Source organism: Lagenorhynchus albirostris, chromosome 2 (genome assembly GCF_949774975.1).
Source record: "Lagenorhynchus albirostris chromosome 2, mLagAlb1.1, whole genome shotgun sequence".
Lineage (NCBI taxonomy): Eukaryota > Metazoa > Chordata > Mammalia > Artiodactyla > Delphinidae > Lagenorhynchus > Lagenorhynchus albirostris.
Genome location: NC_083096.1, coordinates 25410217 through 25435586, shown reverse-complemented (window position 1 = coordinate 25435586; position 25370 = coordinate 25410217). Strand labels below are relative to the sequence as shown.

Here is a 25370-nt window from a genome sequence, read left to right as displayed (position 1 = left end):
CATACTTAAAGTATATAATTTGATAAGTTTTGTCATATGTATATACCCATGCAATCAAGATGTTGAACATATTCATCACCCCCAAAAGTTTCTTGGGACCTTTTGAAATCACTCCCTCTAGCTCCTTTTCCTTCCTGCTCCCCATACCCAGGTAACCACCACTGAACTCGGCTTCAGTTCCTATACATTAGTTTGCATTTCCTAGAATTTTATATAAATGGAATTCTATCACACAGTCTGTACTATTTTGAGTAGCTTCTTTCACTTAGCATAATTATTTTGAGATTTACTTTGTTGCATGTATCAATAGTTCATTTATTTATATTTCTAAGTAGTAATTCATTGTCTGGATGACCACAGTTTGCCTGTCTATTCATGTGCTGATGGACGTTTGTTTTATTTCCAATTTGGGTATTACAAATAAAAGTACCATACCCATTCATGTACAAATCTTTATATGGACATATATTTCCTTTTCTTTGGGGTGAATACCTAGACAAACTGGAATAGTTGGACCATACATGAATTTATAACTTTTTAAGAAACTGCCAACCTGTTCCCCAAGATGACCACACCATTTTATATTCCCACTAGCTGTACATGAGCATTCCAGTTCCTCCACATCCTCACCAATACTTAGTATGGCCAGTCTTTTCAATTTTAGCCTTTTATATAATAGATATGAAGTTGTATCTCACTGTGGTTTTAATTTGCATTTCATTAATGACCAGTGATGTTTAGCATCTTTTCATGTCCTCATTTGAAACCCATACATCTTTGGTGAGGTGTCTTTTGCCCTTTTTAAAATTGTTTTTTGTCTTACAGTTAAGTTTTGAGAGTTCTTTATGTACTCTGGTTATAAGTCCTTTATCAGATATATGACTTGCAAATACTTTCTCCCAGTCTGTGGCTTATCTTTTTACTCTCTTAACAGTGTATTTTGAAAACTATGAATATTCAAGGTTAATGAAGTTCAGTTTATCTCTGTGTCTTTTATGAATCATGTTTTTAGTATCATATCTAAGAAATGTGTGCCTAACCCAAGATCAAAAATGTGTCATATTATGCTTTCTTCTTGAAGTTTTATAATTTTATATTTTACATTTAGGTCTTTGATCCATTTTTAGTTAATTTGTATATATTTTTATGCATTAAAGTTTTTTTTATATGGATATACCATTTGCTGTAGAAACTATCCTATCTATACTAAATTACCTTCTCAACTTTGTCAAAAATTGTCCATATTTATGCAGGTTTATTTCTGGACTCTCTATTCTACTCCATTGATCTATTTTTTTAATCTTTACACCAATACCACACTGTCTTGATTATGGTGGCTTTATAGTAAGTCTTAAGATACTGTTAGCCATAACAGTATGAGAAAACCATAATTCAAAAACAGTCATGTACCACAATGTTCACTGCAGCACTATTTACAATAGCCAGGACATGGAAGCAACCTAAGAGTCCATCGACAGATAAATGGGTAAAGAAGATGTAGCACATATATACAATGGAATATTACTCAGCCATAAAAAGAAACGAAACTGAGTTATTTGTAGTGAGGTGGATGGACCTAGAGTCTCTCATACAGAGTGAAGTAAGTCAGAAAGAGAAAAACAAGTAAGTAAGAAAAACAAGTACAGAGTGAAGTAAGTCAGAAAGAGAAAAACAAATACATATATATGGAATCTAAAAAAACAAAATGGTTCTGATGAACGTAGGGGCAGGACAGGAAAAAAGACACAGACGTAAAGGATGGACTTGAGGACACAGGGAGGGGGAACGGTAAGGTGGGATGAAGTGAGAGAGTAGCATTGACATATATACACTACCAAATGTAAAACTGATAGCTAGTGGGAAGCAGATGCATCACACAGGGAAGTCTGCTCGGTGCTTTGTGACCACCTAGAGGGGTGGCATAGGGAGGGTGGGAGGGAGATGCAAGAGGGAGGGGATATGGGTATATATGTATACATATAGCTGATTCACTTTATTATACAGCAAAAACTAACAGAACATTGTAAAGCAATTATACTCCAATAAAGATGTTAAAAAAAAAAGAAAGAGGGCTTCCCTGGTGGCGCAGTGGTTGAGAGTCCGCCTGCCGATGCAGGGGACATGGGTTCGTGCCCCGGTCCGGGAAGATCCCACATGCCACGGAACGGCTGGGCCCGTGAGCCATGGCCGCTGAGCCTGTGCATCCGGAGCCTGTGCTCCGCAACGGGAGAGGACACAACAGTGAGAGGCCCGCGTACGGCAGAAAAAAAAAAAAAAAAGAAAGATACTGTTAGCCTTCCAACTTGGTGCTTAGTTTATAAAATTGTTTTTTGGCTACTCTAGCTCCTGTGCATTTGCATATAAATTTTAGAGTCAGCTTCTGAATTGATTTTGTCGAATCACTCTCTACCACAAAAGCCTGCTGGGATTTTTCATTGGGTTTTCATTGAATCTATAGATCACTTTGGAGAGAATTAACATCTTAATATTGAGTCTTCCGACCTATGAACACAGTTTATCTCTCTATTTTTTCAGGTCTTTATTAGTTTTTCTCAGGTGTGTTTTGTAGTTTTCAGTATATGTATCTTTTGTCAGATTTATCCTTAAGTATTTAATATTTTTGATGTTATTGTAAAAGATATTTTTAAATTTCAATTTCCAGTTGTTTGTTACTGGAAATTGTATTTAGAAATTGTATTTAGAAGTTGTATTTAGAAATGCAGTTGATCTCTGTCTGTTAATCTAGTATCCTGCAACCTTGCTAAACTCAATTATTAGTTCTAGTCGCTTTTTTGTGGATTCCATTAGATTTTCTACATAGATAATCATGTAATCTGCCAATTAAGACAGTTTGACTTATTTCTTTCCAATCTGGATACCTTTTATTTCTTTTTCTTGCCTATTGAACTGGCTAGAACCTCCAGTACAATGTTGAATTGAAATGGTCAGAGTGAACATCCTTGTCTTGTTCCTGATCTTGGGAGGCATTTAGTTTTCTACCATTAAGAATGCCATTACCTGTAGGTTTTTCCTAGACACTTTTTATCAAACTGAGGATATCACCTTCAATTTATATTTTGCTGAGCATTTTTATCAGTAGTGGATGCTGGAGTTTGTTAAATGTTTTGACTGCATCTACTGAGAGAATCATTTTTCTTTTTGGTTTGTTAATATGGTAATATCTGTTAAAATTATAATGATAGATCAATTTTTTGTTAACCAACCTTGCATTCCTCGGATTAGTCCCACTTACTCATGGTATAAAATGCTTTTAATATGTTCCTAGATACAGTTTTATAGTATGGTTCACTAATATTTTGTTTAGAAATTTTGCATCCTTGTTCATGAGGGATATTGGTCTTCAACTTTTTTTCTCGTAATATCTTTGTCTGTTTTGGGTATCAGTGTAATCCTGGCCTCATAGAATTAATTGGGAAGTTGTCTCTCCTATTTAATTTTCAGGAAGAATTTGTGTAGAATTGATATTATTTCTTCCTTGAATGTGTGATAGAATTCACCGGTGCAGTTAAAGGCACTGCTTTCCCTGTGGAAAAGTTGTTAACTACAGATTCTATTTCTTTAATGGATGTAGAGCTATTCACATTATCTATTACTTCTTGAATGAGCTTTGGTACTTTGTATCTTTCAAGAAATTTGTTCATTCTTCCAAGTTGTCTAATTTCCTGGTGTAATGTTTCTTTATTGCCCTTTTTATATTTGTAGAAACTGTAGTGAGGCCACCTCTTTTGTTCTTGACATTGGTGATTTGTGTCTTCTCTTTCTTTGCTGATCAGTCATGCTAGGGATTTATCAATTTTATTGATCTTGAAGAACCAGCTTTGGATGTCATTGGTTTTCCCTATTGGTTTTTTAATTTTTTATGTCATTGATTTCTGCTTTTATATTAATTATTTCCTTTCTGCTATTTAGTCTTTAATTTGCTCATCTTTTTCTAATTTACTGAAATGGAAGCTGAGGTAATTGATTTGAGACCTCTTGTTTTCTGATATAGGCATTTAATGGTATAAATTCCCTCCTAAGTACTTCTTTAAAGGCATCTTACTAATTTGGATATGTTGTGTTTTCATTTTCATTCACTTAAAAACACTTTCTAATTTGCTTTTTGGTTTCTTCTTTGACCCTAAGTTATTTTGAGCTGTTGAGTTGCAAAATATTTAGGGATTTTCCAGGTATCTTTCTGGATTGACTTCTAATTTAACTCTAGTGTGTCAGAAAACATAGTATGAATGACGTGAATCCTTTGAAATTTATTTAGACTTATTTTATGTACCAGAATATGGTCTATCCTGTTAAATGTTCTGTGTGCAATTCAAAAGAATGTGTATTCTGCTGTTGTTGGGTTGAGTGTTATACAAATGTCAAGTAGAATGAATTGGTTGATAGTTGTTCAGATCTTCTATATCCTTACTGGTTTTCTGTCTGCTTATTATATCAATTATTGAGAAAGGGGTATTTGAAATCTCCAACTATAATTCTGGACTTGCCTGTTTATTCTTGCAATTCTATCAGATTTTACTTCACGTACTTGAACTCCTGTTATTAGATACATAAACACTTATATTGTTATGACTGCTTGATGAATTGTGCCCTTTATCATTATAAAATGGCTCGCTTTCCCTCTAGTAATATTTTTGTCCTAAGTCTGTTTTGTTTGATATTGATATAGCCGCCCCCAGCTTTCTTATGGCTACTGTTTGCATGGTATAGCCTTTTCCATACTTACATTTTCAACCTATTGTTTCTGTATATTTGAAGTGCACTTCTCATAGGTAACACATAGTAGAGTCTTGCTTTTTTACCAAATCTGACAATATCTACTTTCTAATAAGGGTATTCAGACAGCTTACATTTAATGGGATTCTTCATATGGTGTGTTCCAAAGTATTATTTTTCTGTATGTTTTCTATTCAACCCATCTGTTCTTTGTTCTCCTTTTTATTTTATTTGCTTTCTTTTGAATTTATTGAACACTGTAAATGATTCACTTTATATCCTTTGTTGGCCTTTTAGTTGTAACTCTTTATTATTTAGTGATTGCTGTAGGATTTATTGTATACATCTTTAAGTTATCACAGTCTACTTTTAAGCGATATTATACCACTTCATGTCTAGAATAAGAACCTTACAATAGAGTACTTTCATTTCTCCACTCCTAACCTTTGTGTTATTGTTGTCAAACATTTTAATTTTGCATATGTTATAGCCCACGTGTTACATTGTTGTTATTTTTGCTTTAACAGTCAATTAACTTTTAAGGAGATTTAAATAAGAGGAGGATAGCATGTATTTATTCACATAGTTGTCATTTCCAAAGCTCTTCATTCTTTTGTGTATCTCCTTTGTGATGAATTCTTTCAGCTTTTTTAAGTCTGAAAAAGTCTTTATTTCCCTTTTATCTGAGAATGATATTCTGGTTGGGTGTACAGCTCTAGGTTGGCAGTTTTCAGTACTTGAAAAATGTTGCTCCATTGTCTTCTCACTTGTATTATTTCCAAGAAATCTGCCATCATCTTATCTTTGTTCCTTTACATGTAGCATAATTTTTTTCCTCTGGTTATTTTCAAGATTTTTTCCATCATCACTAGTTTTAACCCATTTGATGATTATATGCTTTAGTGTAGTTTTCTTCATGTTTCTTGTGCCAGGGGATCATTGAGCTTCTTGGATCTGTGGGTTTATAGTTTTCATTAAATTTGGGAAAGTATTGACCACTGTTTCTTTAAATATTTTATCTGCACCACCCTCTGTGTCTTTCCCTTCAGGGACTTCAATTGCACACATATTAAGACACTTGAAGTAGTCCTATAGCTCTTTTTTTTAATCGGTTTCTGGTTGTTTGTTTTAAAATTTTATCTCTGTACTTCATCTTGGATCGTTTTTATTGCTATATTGTCAAATTCACCAATCTTTCTTTTTGCGATGTCTAATATGCTGTTGATCCCAACCAGTGTATTTTTCATCTCATACAATGTAGTTTTTATCTCTAAAGATTCAATTTGTATCTTTTTAATACATTCCATGTCCCTATTTAACGTTTTTAATGTTTGAAATACCATCATAACTGTTTTAATGTCCTTCTCTGTTGATTCTAATATCTATGTCAGTTCTGGGTTGGTTTCAATGATCTCTTCATTATAGCTCTCATTTTCTTGCTTCTTTTTGATTGGTTATTTTTGATTGGGTGCTGGACATTTCTTTATTTTTTTAATGTTTTTAATCTTTGTTTGGGGATGCAATTGTTTAGAAACAGTTTGATCCTTTATGGCCTTACTTTTAAGATTTGTTAAGGTGGAACCCAGTCAGTTCTCAGTCTAGGGCTAAGTGTTCCTGACTACTGAAGCCAGACCCTTGCGGGTACCCTACCCAGTGCCCTGTGAATCTTGAGGTTTTCTAGTCTGGCTGTTGGGAACAAGCAGTATTCCTGGCCTTGTGTGAGTCCTGTGCGCTATTACTTCTAATCTTTTCCGGTGGTTAGTTCCCCAGCCATGGGTAGTTTCATCACTCTGTGCTGATCAGTACTAGGTTGAATACTTGAGAAGACCTACTACAAATCTCCAGAGTTCTCTCCTCTCCAGCACTCTGTCCTGGAAATGTTGCTACCTTGGCCTCCCTGGACTCTCATCTCTAGCTCCTCAGTTCAGAGAGTCTGCCAGGCTCCACCTGAGTTCCCTCTCTCTGAGCCATGGCCCGAAAACTCTGTCAGTGCAGTAAGCTGGGAAATGGCTAGTGCTCACCTCCCTGACTTCCCACCTCTCCAGGATCACTGTCTTTTGCTGTTTGATGTCTAGTGTCTTGCAAACGGTTGTTTTACACATTTTGTTCAGTTTTTGGTTGTTTCCGGTAAGCGGAAAGATCTGGTCGCTGTTACTTCCTCTAGGCCAGAAGTGGAAGTTCTCATGAGCAAGTTTGTGATTTTCCCAGGGGAACTGAATGAGACTGATGTTTGTGCAGCACCTGGCACTTGGCAGGTACTCAGCAAATACCTGGGTGTTCCCTGACTCTGCACCTGGTTGTTCATTCTTCCTGGTTTTACTTTGGGTTATCAACCTGATTCCTGGCTGAGCTGTAGGTCACGGTCTCTATGACAGTCCGTCAAAGCGGATAATCACTTATGGGCTATTTATGTTTTAATATCGTCCGTTTCAGAATCCAGCTACACAAAGAAGATGAAGGTAAAGGTAGACATTTACCTTCTCTGTGAAATTTCATCTAATTCAGCCTATATGAATTATTCATTTATTTATAGTAGGAATATCAGTAGGTTTTAGAAGATCAGGAATGTGTGGTGGACAGAATTTAAGAGGACCGTGCTATTTGTTACCCCTGCATAATTTTGCAGGGGTTTCCTACTAGGCCATGAACTTCAACCTTTTATTTCCTCTTTTGTCCCATTAGATTTCCCGAGGAGCTATACGAAGGACAGATGAGTGTTTGCCAGAACTTAACCACTTCTTTCTTCTCTTGTCTTCTCTCCTGTGACAGTGTCTGGAGGCCGCAGCCGCCTGCACCTCATTGACCTTGGCAGCTGTGTGAAAGCTCTTAGCAAAAATCGAGAAGGAGGCTCAGGACTGTGCCTCTCACTGTCTGCTCTGGGCAATGTCATCCTGGCTCTCGTCAATGGCAGCAAACACATCCCATACAAGTAAGTGACTCTTCTACTCAAAGAATGGGATGAGGAAAGCATGGTGCGAGGGCTGTGTGTGGGATTCTCTGTCCAGTGTCATCTGGGGAGAGTTGTACTACAGAGGTACAGTATGGACCACATTGTTAGTTCAGTGCCAGAAACCAGACTTCACTAACAATTGTGTAATGCATCATCTTCCAAATTCAAAAGCTACAGAAATATTTAAATTTACCCCAACGCTAACATTAGGCTGCTCAAGTCAGAAATAAGAAGAAGTTATCTCAGTTGAGGTCTCCAATCACAATTGCCATTGGTAGATTATTGTCACCATTGTACAGATGCTTTATAGTGTTGAGAGCAAGGGGCATAAGATTGAATTACCCTTCCCTTAGGAATAGGGCTGCCATATTTAACCAATAAAAATATGGGATACACAGTTACATTTGAATTTCAGATAAACAACAAGTATTTTTTAGTATAAGCATCCCCCCAGTATTGCATCAGCTATGTGGGTGGGCATCCTGTATTTTATCTGGTAGTCCTATTTAGGAGAACTTAAAAAGCTTGGGGAATTACCACCCACCATCCTATGCAGATGTTTATTTCACTTCCAAGATCCTTTTCCTCTTTCTGTTGCTGCTCCACGAAGATGAAATTAGAACTTCTCCTATGTCTGGAATAGCCAGAGACTTGCCATATCATCTGTGCTCATGAATGGCCCAGCCCTGGAGCCACCCCTCACCACCATCACCCCAACTCATCTTTGTCATTGGACAATGTGATGATGGGATGATGGGTACTCTCCTGTTTTTTCAGGCCCTGCCAATGTCCAGCTGCACCTTCCACTAGCTGAACCTTCCTTCACATCTCATAAACTGAGGGTTATAGCTGTATATCTTATCTATATCTCAAGGATAAAAGGCTCAGAGTGATATGTGTATGAAAGTTTTTTGTGAAATGTGTAACACTCTAGTCAATAACCGATAATGTGGTTGAGCCTATCCTCACCCATTTAAATGGAAATAACACCTACCTTACAGAGTTGCCTTGAGGATTAAGCAAATATACAGTACGTAGAATCATTTTTGTTTAATCTGTAGGATCCTACAAAATATAAATTACTGTTGTGTAGGACGGAAAAGGTAAGTCGGGCAGTTTGTTCTACAATAGCTGAGGTTCAGGACAAGTCCTTGAGCTCTCCTTCCCCTCTGCCCTAAGCTGATGCCAACACTGTGCCTTTATTCTCCACCAGGAAGCCCATTACTAGACTACTTTAGGAGCTTAAATAGAGATTATAATCTTGTCTGTCTCAATTCTTGAAATTTGGAATCCTGGGATAAACCCAGAAATGGCTTTTCTACCCCTTGTGAGGATTCTTTTCTCTGAGAAAAAATTCAAGTAGAAGATTTATATAGTTTCATTCAGTATCATTTCTGCAGTTGAATAAAGTCAACTTGTGATTACAAGGAAAGAGAGAAAGAGAGGAAGGAAGGAAGGAAGGAAGGAAGGGAGGGAGGGAGGGAAAGCAGGAGGGAGGAAAAGAAAGAAAGAGGAAAGAAAGAAAGAAAGAAAGAAAAGAAGGAAAGAAAGAAAGGAAAGAGAGAGAGGGAGGGAGGAAAGAAAGAAAGAGAAGAAGTAAAGAAAGAAAAGAAGGAAAGAAAGAAAGAAAGGAAAGAGAGAGAGGGAGGGAGGGAGGGAGGGAAGAAAAGAAAGAAAGAGGAAAGGAAAAAAGAAAAAAAGGAAGGAAGGAAGAAAGAAGAAAGAAAAGAAAGAAAGGAAAGGAAAGAGAGAAGAGAGGGAGGGGAGAAAAAAAAGGTCTGCAGAGGTACTGTCAAGGTTGGCGATCTTAGAAAGGAAAGAATTATCAGGCCTCATTGGGTTCCCTGTCCATAAAAAGGGAAGCATGTCTATTAATGTAATAACTTAATAGATCATGGCATAGACAGAGTTCAAAATACCACCTTATAAGGTCACTGATTATGTATTTTACTTACATTATTTCTGTAAAGTGACATACTTTTATGATTTCAATAGTTGAATTGATGGTAGGAGGGATGGATGAATGCAAGCATATGAAATTACTTTTACTTTAGATAAAGTAACTTCCTTTCGGTTCCAGTTGGGTTTTATTATAAACCTAAAGGGAAACATTAAGAATTGTTTTTATTAGTAGTTCAAGGTCTCTTGTTAAATTAAACATATCTAACATCAGCTAGCCACAACGACCAAGCTACCTGCCCACTTGGGAGGGCTGACAAAGTGTGAAAACTCCACTCACCATTCTCTGCAGACATCTGTCTGCTTCAGTTCCCTTCCTTCCCTTCTGGCTCCGAGGGAGTGGTGATTAAAGCGTTTCTATGTCTGAAGTTGGCACAGACGTAACATAAATGTGGTGTCTATGTAAGACACAGGCATAGAGTTGTCCCCCACCATCAGGATCCTCCTAGGGATCTTGCAGAGTTGCCCACTGCTTGATGCCAGGAAACATGGTGGCCTGGCCATGCGGCCAGCTCTGTCCTCCCCAAAACATTTGTTGACAGTGCACTTGTACAGCCAGTTCTATCAGCCCTCCGTCCTTAATGCCCATCATTGTGTGTAAGCTTTCAAAGACCCTTGCTGTAATATTGTTTCAGATTCTCAGCCACAGCATATATTCAATATTTGGTTCTGCAAATACATTTGCAAAGTGATTAATCAACTAGAAACTATCTTCTTTCGAGGCACAGGAAGATAAGGCAAAGATTAACTCAGATCACCCAGCCAGCTGGTGGCAGGATCAAACCGCATCACTTTTCACAGCCTCAGAGACCTTGGCAGTTCGTTGCCAATCCACTCCCCCCAACCTCATCAAGCTCTGTAATATATTAGCTGCCTTTGCTCTGCACAGCATGAGGTCTTCAGCACAGCAGGATGGCCCTGATTTCTTTTATCAGTTCAGTTGGCGCTCCAAAGCCACATCACATGGCATTTGTTAGCGTACTAAACACCTTTCCCGTGTTAAACCTTGTCTTTGCAGTAGGTTCCTAAGACAGGGAAGGTTTTCTGCCCTTGCAGTTTCCTCTTATTCCTGTTCACTTACAGGAAAAAACGGAAAACCAAACTCCACGTTCGCTACCTTCCCCCACCCTTCCAAAACACAAAAACCCACTCACGTTTGTCACCCTGGACACTTCTGTGCTTGGAACCTGCATCATTTGTGTTTGCTTCTGGGAAATTAACTGGAATGTGCACAGAGGGGATGTAGCCTGTCCTCGTTTCTCTTCATCATCGTTCCAGACTCTGTCATGTGAGCAAGCCTGAAAGCGAGTTTGTATTCATTACCCATCACAGGTGCTCCCACGGGCACTCTTAGGTGTGCCCTCAGTGGTTTTGACTTTGCAAATGATATTGCCTTTAGATATGACACATGCAAGTGCAGAACAGGTTCCCAGCTTCAGCCACGACATAGCACAGGCTCGCCGACCAATCCAAGTGCTATAAATCAATCCCAAATGGTGACACCATTCAGAAAAGCATTCAGGGACAGCAGGGAGACCACCAAGGGCTCCAGCCTCCTAGTCAGTTCTGCACGGACAGGCTGCACAAAACTCCCTAACTTTGGGGAACCTCTTGTCTAGGGGAAGCTGTCATAGTCCTAAGCATGTTGACAGTTCATTTGCCAATTTCCTTCCGTCGCTCAGCCATTTACTATTCCTCAACACTTCTTGGGCACTAAGGTTGTAGGAGCCTTCCCTTCGATAGATGAGAAAAATTAGGCAGAGACGTCGAAATGAATTCCCATGCCAAAAACAAGCGTTGCAGGCACACACCACTAGAACTGGTGCCCAGAAGGGCCACCACAAGAATCTGGCAGTGTGCCCTTAGCTTTGGCTAAAGTGCTGTTAGATCCCAGCTGATCTGCAGGACTACAGTCTTTCCAGAGACTTGGAAATTCTAACGACCCCCAAGTTCTCTCGGAATAGAATTTTTCGTCCCTTTTAGATGTCTGGTAAGGCGAAGCATACCCTTCACACTTACTTTAAGCCTGAAACATTTTTCCTTCATTTGTAACTGTTATTCCATTTGGATAAATAATGACTTTAATAGGTCAAACGGTCTATCTGATTATTTGCCAACAAGATGCTGTCCTCTGTTTCTAAACAACAGATATGTTATCATGTCCCGGCTTCCGTTGAACAAGAGGTCATGGAAAGCCATTCTGTGACCCTCTCGGGTTGTGTCTGTCTGAGATGCTGTCCCCAAGTGGCTTGCAGCGCGGTTCTGGATGAACAATCCCATGATCCAATTGGTGCTCGATGCCTCTCTTTTGGGGTTTTGGTCTGTGTGGTTCAGACCAAGACGAAATCCTTGTGTTTTGGAATCTGTCACTGACATACTCTGGGGCTCAGGCAGCTGACTTCCTCACGCCCTTGTTCTCTCTGGAGAAGCAGGTGGAGACTGAGGCAGTTTGCTGTCACGAGCTTCAGTCTGCAGGCCAACACCACTGCAGGGGCCACTTTAGAAGCGGTTGTTCTACAAAAGTGATAAGGATGCCTGTCATCAGGGTCTGGAACGGAGGCACTTTTCCTCCTAAGGCCCTAGTGAGGAGTCAGGCACTAAGGTCACGTTTAAGAGAAAAGCAGCATCAGAGCACAGCATTTCATTCAAACCAGCAAGCATCACTAGAGACTCAAATTCAAGTTGGTGACTTATGGAGAAATGACAGTTTGTAAATAGAGGCGACTTTTTCAAAATGTTAACACCTCTTCTCATCCATGCTGGAACCTGCAGGCCTAAGATTTCATAAGGCCTTTACAGGACTTGCGTCTCTGAAGAATGTGGACGTTCCCATGCCTTGCTTTGAGAAATATTTCCCCCCAGTAGCCATTTAGATACCGGGTTTGTCTCTGCTTTCTCAGAACTGGAAACCCACTCAGTGTCTGGGAAGCTAGAGAAAGGAGCTCATGACCGATATGAGCTACAATACTCAGTTCCCCTGACTCACACAGGAGACAAAAGGTTTGTCCCTCGTGACCCAAATGCATATTATTTACAAAATGAAATTAAATAGATATTTTCCAGGAAAAATGCAAGGGAATATCAATTCTGCAGATTTATTTAAGATAGCATGTAATGGAGAGAAGCTCTGTGTAAGAATCTTCTTGTGTGTGTGTGTGTGTGATATGAGACACATACATATGCATGTTTAGCAACCTTTAAATGTACATTAATGTTGTATTATCTCCTCCTGATTTACAGGGAGAACATCAATTTAGAACTATTTGCACAAACTCCAGATACCAGTTTATAGCATTCCCTATTTAGAAATAAAATAACCAAAGTCTCAGGTTGCCAAGCAACTGCAGCAATGATAATTCTTAGTGTTGCTGCTTCAGAAATATACATTTTAATGCATTTTAATGACTGTTAGGATGCAGAGAAAGTAAGTTCAGAAAATCACCAGCACATAAGTCTCTTTTGTATGAGATTTTAGCATCTCTTTCCTTTCATGCTTCCCTCCTACCTCTGTTTGCTTCCCTGGCCAGTGGTGTCTTCACATATAATTATGAAAATTTTCAGAGATTGATACTATTTTCTTAAGAGTTGAGGCATCAACTACCAGTAAATGAACTCTGCCAGGTGTATCACAGAAGCATGCAGGTCACTCAGGGAGAAATGAGGCTGTCTGGGGATCGGCTGGGATCACAAGCCCTGGGTTCAAGCAGCGGTCCTTCCACCACTGGTTTGACACATACACTGTACGCATCGTCCTTTTTGTTCCCAGGAGGACCCCTTTGTGCCCCCTCACAGAGCAGATTGTTAGGCCCCCAACTCAGTCATGATCCCTGGCAGCAAAGCCGTGGCATATATTTTTCTTTGTCTACCACGGCTAGTCCCTCTTGGATAATGAGCTTATGGTTTTAGGACTGAGCAGAAATCAGGAGGTTTCTTCATTCCCTTTTGGCTTTTCAAGAGGTTTTCTTCCTTTATGTTCAATTTCTGAGAGTCCTAATCAGACTCTCTTCTCTCCAGATTCCGAACCAGTTGGCAAATAGATACAAGGGTATGGTTGGGAATTAAAATTCTCCATCTGCTGAATCCTAGCAGAGTGGAAGGAGGTCTCCTCCTATCCCCCCACAAGCATAGACCCCAGGACTCAGGAATGGGCAGAATTGGATCAGCAGAGCAATCCCTTACCCATAGAGCCACATGGCTCAAGAGGAGGGGTGTGTGTGACCTACAGGGGGACAGAGAGACAGACAGCATTGGGCTGTACGTGCCCATGGCCATGTTTACCAGTGCCACCAGTCAGACCTTTTTCCTCCTGTGAGAAGAAGTAAATAAAAGGGCAGAGGGCTTCCCTGGTGGCGCAGTGGTTGAGAGTCCGCCTGCCAATGCAGGGGACACGGGTTCATGCCCTGGTCCGGGAGGATCCCACATACTGCGAAGCAACTAGGCCCGCGAGCCACAACTACTGAGCCTGCGTGCCTGGAGCCTGTGCTCCACAACGGGAGAGGCCGCGATAGTGAGAGGCCCGCGCACCGCGATGAAGAGTGGCCCCCGTTCGCCGCAACTAGAGAAAGCCCTCGTGCGGAAATGAAGACCCAACACAGCCAAAAGTGAATATAAAATTTTAAAAAAAGGGGGGGGGCAGAAAGAAGGATGGGAACTTTGTTCTCCTTTTTTCCAAGGTAGAGATTCCTGATTTATGGACTTGCTGGGTCATAGGGAGAAGGAAAAACTCGTTTCCGTTACTTGTTTTCTGGGTTTCCAGCTCGGATCCAGGTGGTTGGCGTGTGCATACGTGAGCTCTGGGTGAGGGCTCTTCCACGGTGTGAGCGTGGTGACAACAGCTCGTGTCATCGTTTCCTTACTGTGCATCCGGAGCTGCTCTAAATGCTTCCTGGGTGTTTAATTCTGCCGAGAACCTCATGGCATAGATACTGCTTTGGTCGTACTCGTACTACAGATGGAGAAATTGCAACAAGAGGAGGAAGTGACTTGTCCATGTCTACGTGGCTGGTAGGCAACAGGGCTACTCCACTGTCTCCTGGTATATCACCACTTCCTAGCACAGTGTCTGGAAGGCTGTGGTGCTCAATCAATATCTGTTGAAATAACAAATGAGGCCAGACAATGGATCTAATGTATATGCAAAGCTTAAATATGTGCAGTAGGTTTTAAGTGAAAGCGTGAGTCCCAGGCGTGGGACCACCTGTGGCCAGCTGTCCATTCAGGGTCATCTCCTGGCCTCACCTTTTCTGTGACGGTGAAGCTGGACTGACTGCCAGGTACTTGTGACAGTGAGGAAAGTGAAATACGGAAGATGAGGACGGGAAAGAACTCTCCCTTCCAGAACCTAAGCCACTCGGCAGGGCTGAATCAGAGGAACCTAACAGTCCCAATCCCATATTCTGGGCACCTCCAGCAGACAATCTCAGCAAATCTCAGCTATTTCACAAGTCTTCTTCTCTCTCTTAATTTCTGTCATCTTTCTCATGTAAGAGCCTGAAAGTTCATGTAGCCATTTCATGTACCCCACTAATGGGCAAAGCTGCAGGATGCTCTGATGCTCTCTTAGGATACAAGACCCCCAGACAGCCCTCCTGCCTGGCCTCCAGCACAAGAAGTGTGACCATCTCCCACGCTGGAGCCTGCACATGGGCACAGCCTCCCGCTAAGACAGTTTCCAGCACATGGGCGCAGCCTCCCGATAAGACAGTTTCCAGCCCACTTCCCCCCTGGTGGCAGCTTCTGTAGGTGCGTTGAACATTCCTGAGTGAATAGATTCCTGTCCGAATAGGAGAGGTTATCACCCAGTCTGGGTCTTGAAGTTCTGCTGAGCAGGAAAGGTAAGGAAGGGAGAGTCAAGAGGTGAGGATGACAGCAAGGGTGTCAGGGCATGAGATAATGAGCTTCCTCCAACACCTGTCTAATGATAGAAGCTTTGGGCATTTCCACAATCGGCAGATGAGATAGTCAATCTATCAACTGGAATTTGTGGAGTTTCTTCAGGCTGGGCTCCCAGAGAAGTATGTGAAGTCAAAAATCTGTGGTTTCCGAAAGAGATGAATTGTGACACGGGCCCGGGAGGCGACACTGAGCTGACACCAGGGAGGCATGGGTCCCCGTGCCAGGGCCACTGCCCACCTCCGAACGCCCGCTCTTCCTGCGCTTTTCATTCTCCACCAGCTAAATCATAATAACCATCTTCTTTACCTCAGAAACGTGGTAGGTACCATTGAGACAATGTCTGCGATAGCCCTTTAAAGAAACAGGCTTCAAAGGCAAAAATATGACTGTTTTAAAATATTTCAAAACATTATAACCCAGACTGATCTGGCACTATTTAGCTTTTTATCTTGATTTTAAACATATGTGTTGCTTTTGGCCAAATGGATTATAATTACCTTTTGTTGAAACAGAAGCTTCATGCATTTTTCATCGAGTTTGTGTGCCTAATGTACAGGGTCACTGCCAGATACAGACATCTAATTTAAGAGAACGTAACCCTAAGTACTCTGCACAAGGAGAGAAGTAACAGGTTCCTTAGGAAGTGAAGGACTCCACCCGCCACCTCCCTCAGTGAGGCCATCAGACCTGAGAGTGGGTGGAGGTTGTGGGTGAGCAGAGGGTGCTCTACCCCCAGTTGCATCTGTCTGGCCCACTGACCGCTGCCATTCAAATGTTTAAAGATACAAATGTTTCATATAACATGGCCTTTGAATACAAGCCACGCCTTTCTGGTGCTCAGCCAGAGACAGTGATGTGTTCCAACCCTGACCGTGTTAGATTTCCTGAGAGAAGCGTTTTGCTTCCAAAGAGATTTTTAAGGCTGACCTCGATGATACAAATTTTACCTTACACTTTAGATCCCAAGTGATACATGAAGTTTATTATTCATGAAGCACAGTGCTATTCTGATCAGCAAGGTGAATTTTGGCCCAAAGGAGCCAGCTGAGTAAGGAGTTTAAGCACCTAATTTTGTTACAAGTCTGATGGAGGCTACCAAACATATACAGGAGATACTCTGAGAAATATGTAGTAGAATATCTGTAAGTTCTTTGATCCATTTAGTCATTCATTATCTATTAATTAAAAAATACTTATTGGACCCCTACAATACACAAGACACTGGAAATATAACAGAGAAACATAGATGATCTCCACTCCTGGACAATTTACAGTGTAGGGGAGATAGAGACATAAACAGCCAGGTCCCACACCTGGTAATATGCAACACCGGTGTTTAACCCGCACCGTGGAAAGGGGAACCCAAGCAAGGCTGAGGGAATCAGAAATACTGTAGTAAAGGCTGTCTGGGGGGACTTCCCTGGCTGGCCAGTGGTTAAGACTTTGCCTTCTGATGAGGGGGGTGCAGGTTCGATCCCTGGTTGGGGAGCTAAGATCCCCCATGCCTTGTGGCCAAAAAAACAAAAACATAAAACAGAAGCAATATTGTAACAAATTCAGTAAAGACTTTAAAAATGGTCCACATCAAAAAAAAAATCTTAAAAAAAAAAGGCTGGGCAGAGGTGGTGGTCCTGAAGCTCTCCTCACTGACTCCCACTCTTTCTCCATTCTCACTCCTCTGTTTGCCAAAGTTTCCCACCATCCATCCTTAAATGCTTGAGCCATTTCACAGCTGTTCTGTCATTCCCTAGAATGATGTAGACATTGCCTGATACAAATCATGATAAACTGCTGGGCCAAATGCAAGACTCCGAATCTATAGCTAATTGTTATCTTTAATGATAACTAATCATCATATCACAAGTCATGTTGCTACCAGGAGAAAACAGCCAAAGTGGGAGGGCTTTAATTTAGTTCGGGGCCAATGCACATAGAGCCCAAGATGCCCTCGGGTACGCACAGGGCTCCACGATTAGTCAAGGATAGCTTGATTTAGGCACAGTTAGACATTAGAAGGGATAGAGCATACAAATGAGTTGGGGCTTAATTCAAAAACTGTCTTGAACATTAATAGAGCTTCAATCAGAGTATCCAACCATAAATTCTCACCTGTTTCACAACTGGTTCAGGCTTCATTGAGCATTAATAGATTTTTTTTCGCCCATGCAAATGAGGCGATAATTCATTTCATGTGTAATTGAACAATTTCCAAATAGTTATATTCATGGAGCAGTTAAGTTGTACCAAATTGTCTAATGTACCTAGCAATTTTTTTAAGTAAAATAGAGCTGAATTTTATTTTTGATATAATAAAGAGAGAACTGAAGAAATAGAGATGGTTATGGTACATTTGTTACTGCTTTGAAGAGTAGTAGACTTTACGATATTCCTTCGGGGCAATGGCCACAATTGCTACTTATTTTTGTTTTTCCTGACCATTCTTTCTTATCCTACTCCCTACCAGCAAAATCAGTAAAAATGTTGGGGGTTTCTAGGTTTGGATGAAAGGAAGTAGTGTCAGGGCCCACAGTTTATAAGCATGCGTTTCCTAGTTCCGTGCCACAACATGCCAATTTTGCCGAGGGTTAAATACATCTGTCCTAAAAGTACTGTGTGAGCTCTTCCCTTCAGACCACTTACCTTATGTCTCCCATGAACCTTGCATCCCCGAGCATGAAATCCTATGCTGAGGACTAGCTGCAATTGTTGTTTGTAGTGAGAGGATTCGTATGTAGTTTCCTGAACAAAGTCCAGGGAAGGCCCTAGGGCACATGACATACCCACTCTTTCCTTCTGAGGATTCTTCGTGGTGAAGGCAAAGAAGGCTTTAGTTTCATCTACCCTCCACACAGCTGCCAGAATGTGTCTTTAAAATGTAGTTCTGATGTCACCCCCTTCTTTAAATCCATCAATGGCTCCCTGTCAGCTACACGTTCAAACCCTTTTACGGCCTAAGAGGCTGTTTATAATTTGGGCCATGCCCACCTTTCTGATCATAGAAACTATGTACAGTCTCCTGAAGCCCCCATGCCCTCTCACACTCCCATGCTTTGTCGATGCTACTTCTTCTGCTTACAGTGGCCTTGTCCATTCATTCATTCATTCATTCAATGAATAGTTACCAAGAACATGCTATATTTCAGGACTGGCCTGGATCTCCCTCTCTACTTAGTGAGTTTCTGCTTATTTCTCTTACATGTTTTAATTGTGAACTGTGTCATATATACAAATGTAGAAGCACACCTGCCCAATCTATAAAATAACAAGTTAAATACCTGTGTGCCCACCACCCAAGTTAGGAAATAGAACATTTCAGTGCCTTGGAAGGCCCCTCTGTGCTCTTCTGTGACTGTGCTGCCCTTCCGCCTTTCCCAGAGGAGACCACTGTGCTGAAAAAGTTCTGTGTTTACAATCCTTTTGCTTGACTTACAATTTTACCACCTAAATTTGTAGCCCTAAAGACTATATTGTTTAGTTTTGTCTGTTTTTGAACTTTTCATACATAGACTCATACTCTCCCTGGCCCTTCTATAACTTACTTTTTTCAATTAATATTTCATTTTGACATCCATATTGATGTGTGTAGCTATAGTTTATTAATTTTCATTGATGTGTGAGTTTTCCATTGTGGGAGGATATCTAACCCATGTCTGCATCTGATGAGATGACCACATGGCTTTCCTCCTTTAATTCTTTAATATGGTAAATTACATAAATCAAGTTTCTAATATTAAAAATTCTGGCATTCCTTCCTGCATCTCCTTTGAGGCTTATCTCAAATATTATCTCCTCTTTGAAGCCTTCTCTGATCTCTTTTCCTCCCTCCCAATTCTTTGCTCCAGAAAAGTTGTTTCCTTCCTCTAATCCCCTATGGCATTCTGTAGGTATTTCACTGTAGGCACTGATGTTATATTTTAATTATTTGTTTACATGCATATCTCTTCTACCACATGAGCTCAGCAAGATAATGATGAAATCTTTTTCTTCAGGTTCCTTATTATTTTTGCACTAATTTGAATTAAACTAACCTGATCCAAACCCTACTTCTTAGTAGCAGAGATGAGTCAGACATCTGCCTTCAACTTTTGATGGCCTGCCTCACTACCTGGAGGATACTGTGGGCCCCCAGACTTGCATTGTGGCCGTCAGAGCCCCATTCTCAACTAGTACAAAGTGCATCTTTTTGCAGTGTCAGCTGTTTAGGACAGGCACTGAAGGAGAGGCACTTAAGCTATAGCCCTACTTTCTGAATCAGATATAGAGCAGAATTATATTCACTCTACTAGGTTATTTTGACAATTCATCAAGCATCTATGATGTATAAAGCATTATTCTAAGCATTAGGGCTGATGCACAAAGCTTACAGACGAGTTGGACAGAAGAGACCAGTACATAAATTAGAATGCAAGGCATAATAAAGCAGTTAAAAGCCACATGATAAAGACATTCAAGGAAGAGGTGAGAAGTTCCAGTAAGTCATCAGTGAATATGCCTTCTCTGACGATAACAAAATAAATACTAGATATGAATATAGATTCCTATTTACTGCTACAGCCCTCCAAATGTCTAGAATTTGGCAGAAGCAAATATACCTTAGAGTTCATCCAAGAGATTTCCTTACTCAGACTACCTCTTTATTATAATCATGTCTTGCATGGCTTTGAAGTTGGTGCCCTATGGGCCTAAGTATAGGGAAGTTCCAGGAATGCATTAGAACCCTAAGGAAAGGCTGTCGTTGTGACTAATTAATGTCCCCAGGTTTGGGAATGGCAGCACATATCTTGACAACAATGTAAATTTTGAGCTACATCTAGAAAACCTTGTACCCTGGTGCCAAGAAGGACAGTTAGGCTATGTGTGGATGGGGCTTCATCAGCGCTTGTGATTAACGTTTCACAATAAGGGAGATGGTAGTCTCTCCTTTGTAAAGTCCAGGAGGTGCCTGCAAGCCCTTCCAACTTCTGGGTAATTTAACCTCTGCCCACTCTAGGAAAATGGACAAATCCACAACCCATATCTCTACCCACTGTGGCCTCCTTGACAATCAAATTCTGAAAAAGCAAACCTCCCTGCTTGATTACTTGCTGGAATAATGAAACCCATCTCGGCCCCTGCTTGATGATTTCCTTCGGAAAAGGAGAGTAGCCACTTTCAAAAAACCATACAATTTGACCTTTCCAAAAGCCAAAGGTTTCTGCTCACCAAAGTCATTCATTTGAGCCTATAATTTGTAAATGAAAGGGACCAAGGGACTATTCCTCTAAAAGCTTTTTGGATGAGTTGGAATCGCCCTTTGGCATTAAGTCCTCTGTTCAAGACCCATTTAAGGACCCATTTCACATGGTCTTGGAACCATGGGTAGTGCGCAAAAGCAATAAGAGTAGCAAAGCTACCATTTTGGAGTATTTGCTAGGTACAAGCCCAGTCTATACAATACAAATATTCTGTTTACATCTTCACACCAACCCTAGAAGTAGATGCTATTGTTTCTCCCATTTTACCGATGAAGATCCTGAGACACAGAAATGTGAAGCAAATTGACCTCCTCCTCCTCCTTCTCCATCATCATCATTACCACAACCATCATCTAGTGCTTACTATGTGCCACTGCCTATACTCACTTCTTTGTATTTATTTTTTTAACTCATTTCATCTTCGTGACAACTCCATGGAGTCAGTACTACAAATTGACCAAAGGAAGTTTACTCCAAATTTCCTTTGTCACGGCAGCCAGGAGCATGCAGTAGCAGATAACAGAAATCTCTGTAGCCACATTTGATTTAGCACTGTTAGTGGAGCTGGTAAGGGAAAAATTATAAACAAGCAAAGTTTGACTCCTGTGACTCACTAACACCTCTCCCCTCAATTCTGTGCCTCTTCCTCCCAGTGAGTACCTCCCTTACCCCCTCCACAGGTACCCTGTACCTTGGTGATGTCTGGAAATGCCCAGTGCCTGCCACTGCACCACCATCCTCCTGGTTGTACCACTGTTAAGAGCCCCCAGTGCCCTAGACCTCATTTTACTCTATACCTACATCAAAACTGCTCTTCCCTGTGGGCTATCCCTTCACGCCTTGCTCCGTGGTAAGAAAATGTGCTCTCCTAGGTCAAATTAGAAAGGTAGTATCTAGAGACAGCAGAAGCAAGAAGAACTACAATCCTGCAGCCTATGAAACAAAAACCACATTCACAGAAATATGCATAAGATGAAAAGTCAGAGGGCTATGTACCAGATGAAGGAACAAGATAAAACCCCAGAAACACAACTAAATTAAATGGAGATAGGCCATCTTCCAGAAAAAGAATTCAGAATAATGATAGTGAAGATGATCCAGGACCTCGGAAAAAGAATGGAGGCAAAGATCAAGAAGATGTAAGAAATGTTTAACAAAGATCTAGCATAATTAAAGAACAAACAAACAGACATGAACAATACAATAACTGAAATGAAAAATACACTAGAAGGAATCAATAGCAGAATAACTGAGGCAGAAGAATGGATAAGTGACCTGGAACACAGAATGGTGGCATTCACTGCTGTGGAACAGAATAAAGAAAAAAACAAAATGAAAAGAAATGAAGACAGCCTAAGAGACCTCTGGGACAACATTAAACACAACAACATTCACATTATAGGGGTCCCAGAAAGAGAAGAGAGAGAGAAAGGACCTGAGAAAATATTTGAAGAGATTATAGTTGAAAACATCACTAACATGGGAAAGGAAATAACCACCCAAGTCCAGGAAGTGCAGAGAGTCCCATACAGGATAAACCCAAGGAGAAACATGCCAAGACACATAGTAATCAAATTGGCAAAAATTAAAGACAAAGAAAAATTATTGAAAGCAGCAAGGGAAAAACGACAAATAGCATACAAGGGAACTGCCATAAGGTTAACAGCTGATTTCTCAGCAGAAACTCTACAAGCCAGAAGGGAGTGGCATGATATACTTAAAGTGATGAAAGGGAAGAATCTACAACCAACATTACTCTACCCAGCAAGGATCTCATTCAGATTTCACAGAGAAATCAAAAGCTTTACAGACAAGCAAAAGCTAAGAGAATTCAGCACCACCAAACCAGCTCTACAAAAAATGCTAAAGGAACTTCTCTAAGTGGTAAACACAAGAGAAGAAAAGGACCTACAAAAACAAACCCATAACAATTAAGAAAATGGTAATAGGAACATACATATCGATAATTACCTTAAATATGAATGGATTAAATGCTCCAACCAAAAGACACAGGCTTGCTGAATGGATACAAAAACAAGACCCATATATATGCTGTCTACAAGAGACACACTTCAGACCTAGACACACATACAGACTGAAAGTGAGGGGATGGAAAAAGATATTCCATGCAAATGGAAATCAAAAGAAAGCTGGAGTAGCAATACTCATATCAGATAAAATAGACTTTAAAATAAAGAATGTTACAAGAGACAAGGAAGGACACTGCGTAATGATCAAGGGATCAATCCAAGAAGAAGATATAACAATAATAAATATATATACACCCAACATAGGAGCACCTGAATACCTAAGGCAACTGCTAACAGCTCTAAAAGAGGAAATCGACAGTAACACAATAATAGTGGGGGACTTTAACACCTCACTTACACCAGTGGACAGATCATCAAACAGAAAATTAATGAGGAAACACAAGACTTAAAGGACACAATAGACCAGATAGATTTAATTGATATTTATAGGATATTCCATCCAAAAACAGCAGATTACGCTTTCTTCTCAAGTGTGCACAAAACATTCTCCTGGATAGATCACATCTTGGGTAACAAATCAAGCCTCAGTAAATTTAAGAAAATTGAAATCATATCAAGCATCTTTTCTGACCACAACACTATGAGATTAGAAATCAATTACAGGGAAAAAGACGTAAAAAACACAAACACATGGAGGCTAAACAATACTTTACTAAATAACCAAGAGATCACTGAAGAAATCAAAGAGGAAATCAAAAAATACCTAGAGACAAATGACAATGAAAACACGATGATCCAAAACCTATGGGTTGCAACAAAAGCACTTCTAAGAGGGAAGTTTGTAGCTATACAAGCCTACCTCAAGAAACAGGAAAAATCTCAAATAAACAATCTAACGTTACACCTAAAGGAACTAGAGAAAGGAGAACAAACAAAACCCAAAGTTAGCAGAAGGAAAGAAATCATAAAGATCAGAGCAGAAATCAATGAAATAGAAACAAAACAGTAACAAAGATCAATAAAACTAAAAGCTGGTTCTTTGAGAAGATAAACAAAATTGATAAACCATTAGCCAAGACTCATCAAGAAAAAGAGGGAGAGGACTCAAATCAATAAAATTAGACATGAAAAAGGAAAAGTTACAACAGACACCGCAGAAATACAAAGCATCCTAAGAGACTACTGCAAGCAACTCTATGCCAATAAAATGGACAACCTGGAAGAAATGGACAAATTCTTAGAAAGATATAACCTTCCAAGACTGAACCAGGAAGAAATAGAAAATATGAACAGACCAATCACAAGTAATGAAATTGAAATTGTGATTAAAAATCTTCCAACAAACAAAAGTCCAGGACCAGATGGCTTCACAGGTGAATTCTATCAAACATTTAGAGAAGAGCTAACACCCATCCTTCTCAAAGTCTTCCAATAAATTGCAGAGGAAGGAATACTCCCAAACTCATTCTATGAGGCCACCATCACCCTGATACCAAAACCAGAAAAAGATACTACAACAAAAGAAAATTACAGACCAATATCACTGATTAATATAGATGCAAAAATCCTCAACAAAATACTAGCGAACAGAATCCAGCAATACATTAAAAGGATCATACACCATGATCAAGTGGGATTTATCCCAGGAATGCAAGGATTCTTCAATATACGCAAATCAATCAATCTGATACACCATATTAACAAATTGAAGAAGAAAAACAATTTGATCATCTCAATAGATGCAGAAAAAGCTTTTGACAAAATTCAACACCCATTTATGATAAAAACTCTCCAGAAAGTGGGCATAGAGGGAACCTAGTTAACATAATAAAGACCATATACAACAAACCCACAGCAAATATCATTCTCAATGGTGAAAAACTGAAGGCATTTCCTCTAAGATCAGGAAGAAGACAAGAATGCCCACTCTCACCCTTATTATTCAACATAGTTTTGGAAGTCCTAGCCACAGCAATCAGAGAAGAAAAAGAAATAAAAGGAATACAAATTGGAAAAGAAGCAGTAAAAGAGTCACTGTTTGCAGATGACATGATACTATACCTAGAGAATCCTAGTGATGCCACTAGAAAACTACTAGAGCTAATCAATGAATTTGGTAAAGTTCCAGGATATTAAAAATAAAAATTGATGCACAGAAATCTCTTGCATTCCTATACACTAATGATGAAAAATCTGAAAGGGAAATTAAGGAAACACTTCTATTTACCATTGCAACAAAAAGAATAAAATACCTAGGAATAAACCTACCTAAGGAGAAAAAAGACCTTTATGCAGAAAACTATAAGACACTGATGAAAGAAATTAAAGATGATACCAACAGATGGAGAGATATACCATGTTCTTGAATTGGAAGAATCAATATTGTGAAAACGACTATACTACCCAAAGCAATCTACAGATTCAATGCAATCCCTATCAAATTACCAATGGCATATTTTACAGAACTAGAACAAAAAATCTTAAAATTTGTATGGAGACACAAAAGACTCCAAATAGCCAAAGCAGTCTTGAGGGAAAAATACGGAGCTGGCAGAATGAGATTCACTGACTTCAGACTATACTACAAAACTAAAGTAATCAAGACAA

At 40.0% G+C, this 25370-nt stretch overlaps 1 protein-coding gene across 1 annotated transcript in view; it reads left to right on the top strand.

The window, feature by feature from the left end:
* KIF26B (kinesin family member 26B) overlaps positions 1-25370 on the top strand; it is a 491854-nt gene that overhangs the window by 422250 nt on the left and 44234 nt on the right. Inside the window, exon 10 of the mRNA XM_060128442.1 lies at positions 7504-7663. Coding sequence (XP_059984425.1) covers positions 7504-7663 — 160 coding nt within the window. The remainder of the gene's footprint in view (positions 1-7503; positions 7664-25370) is intronic.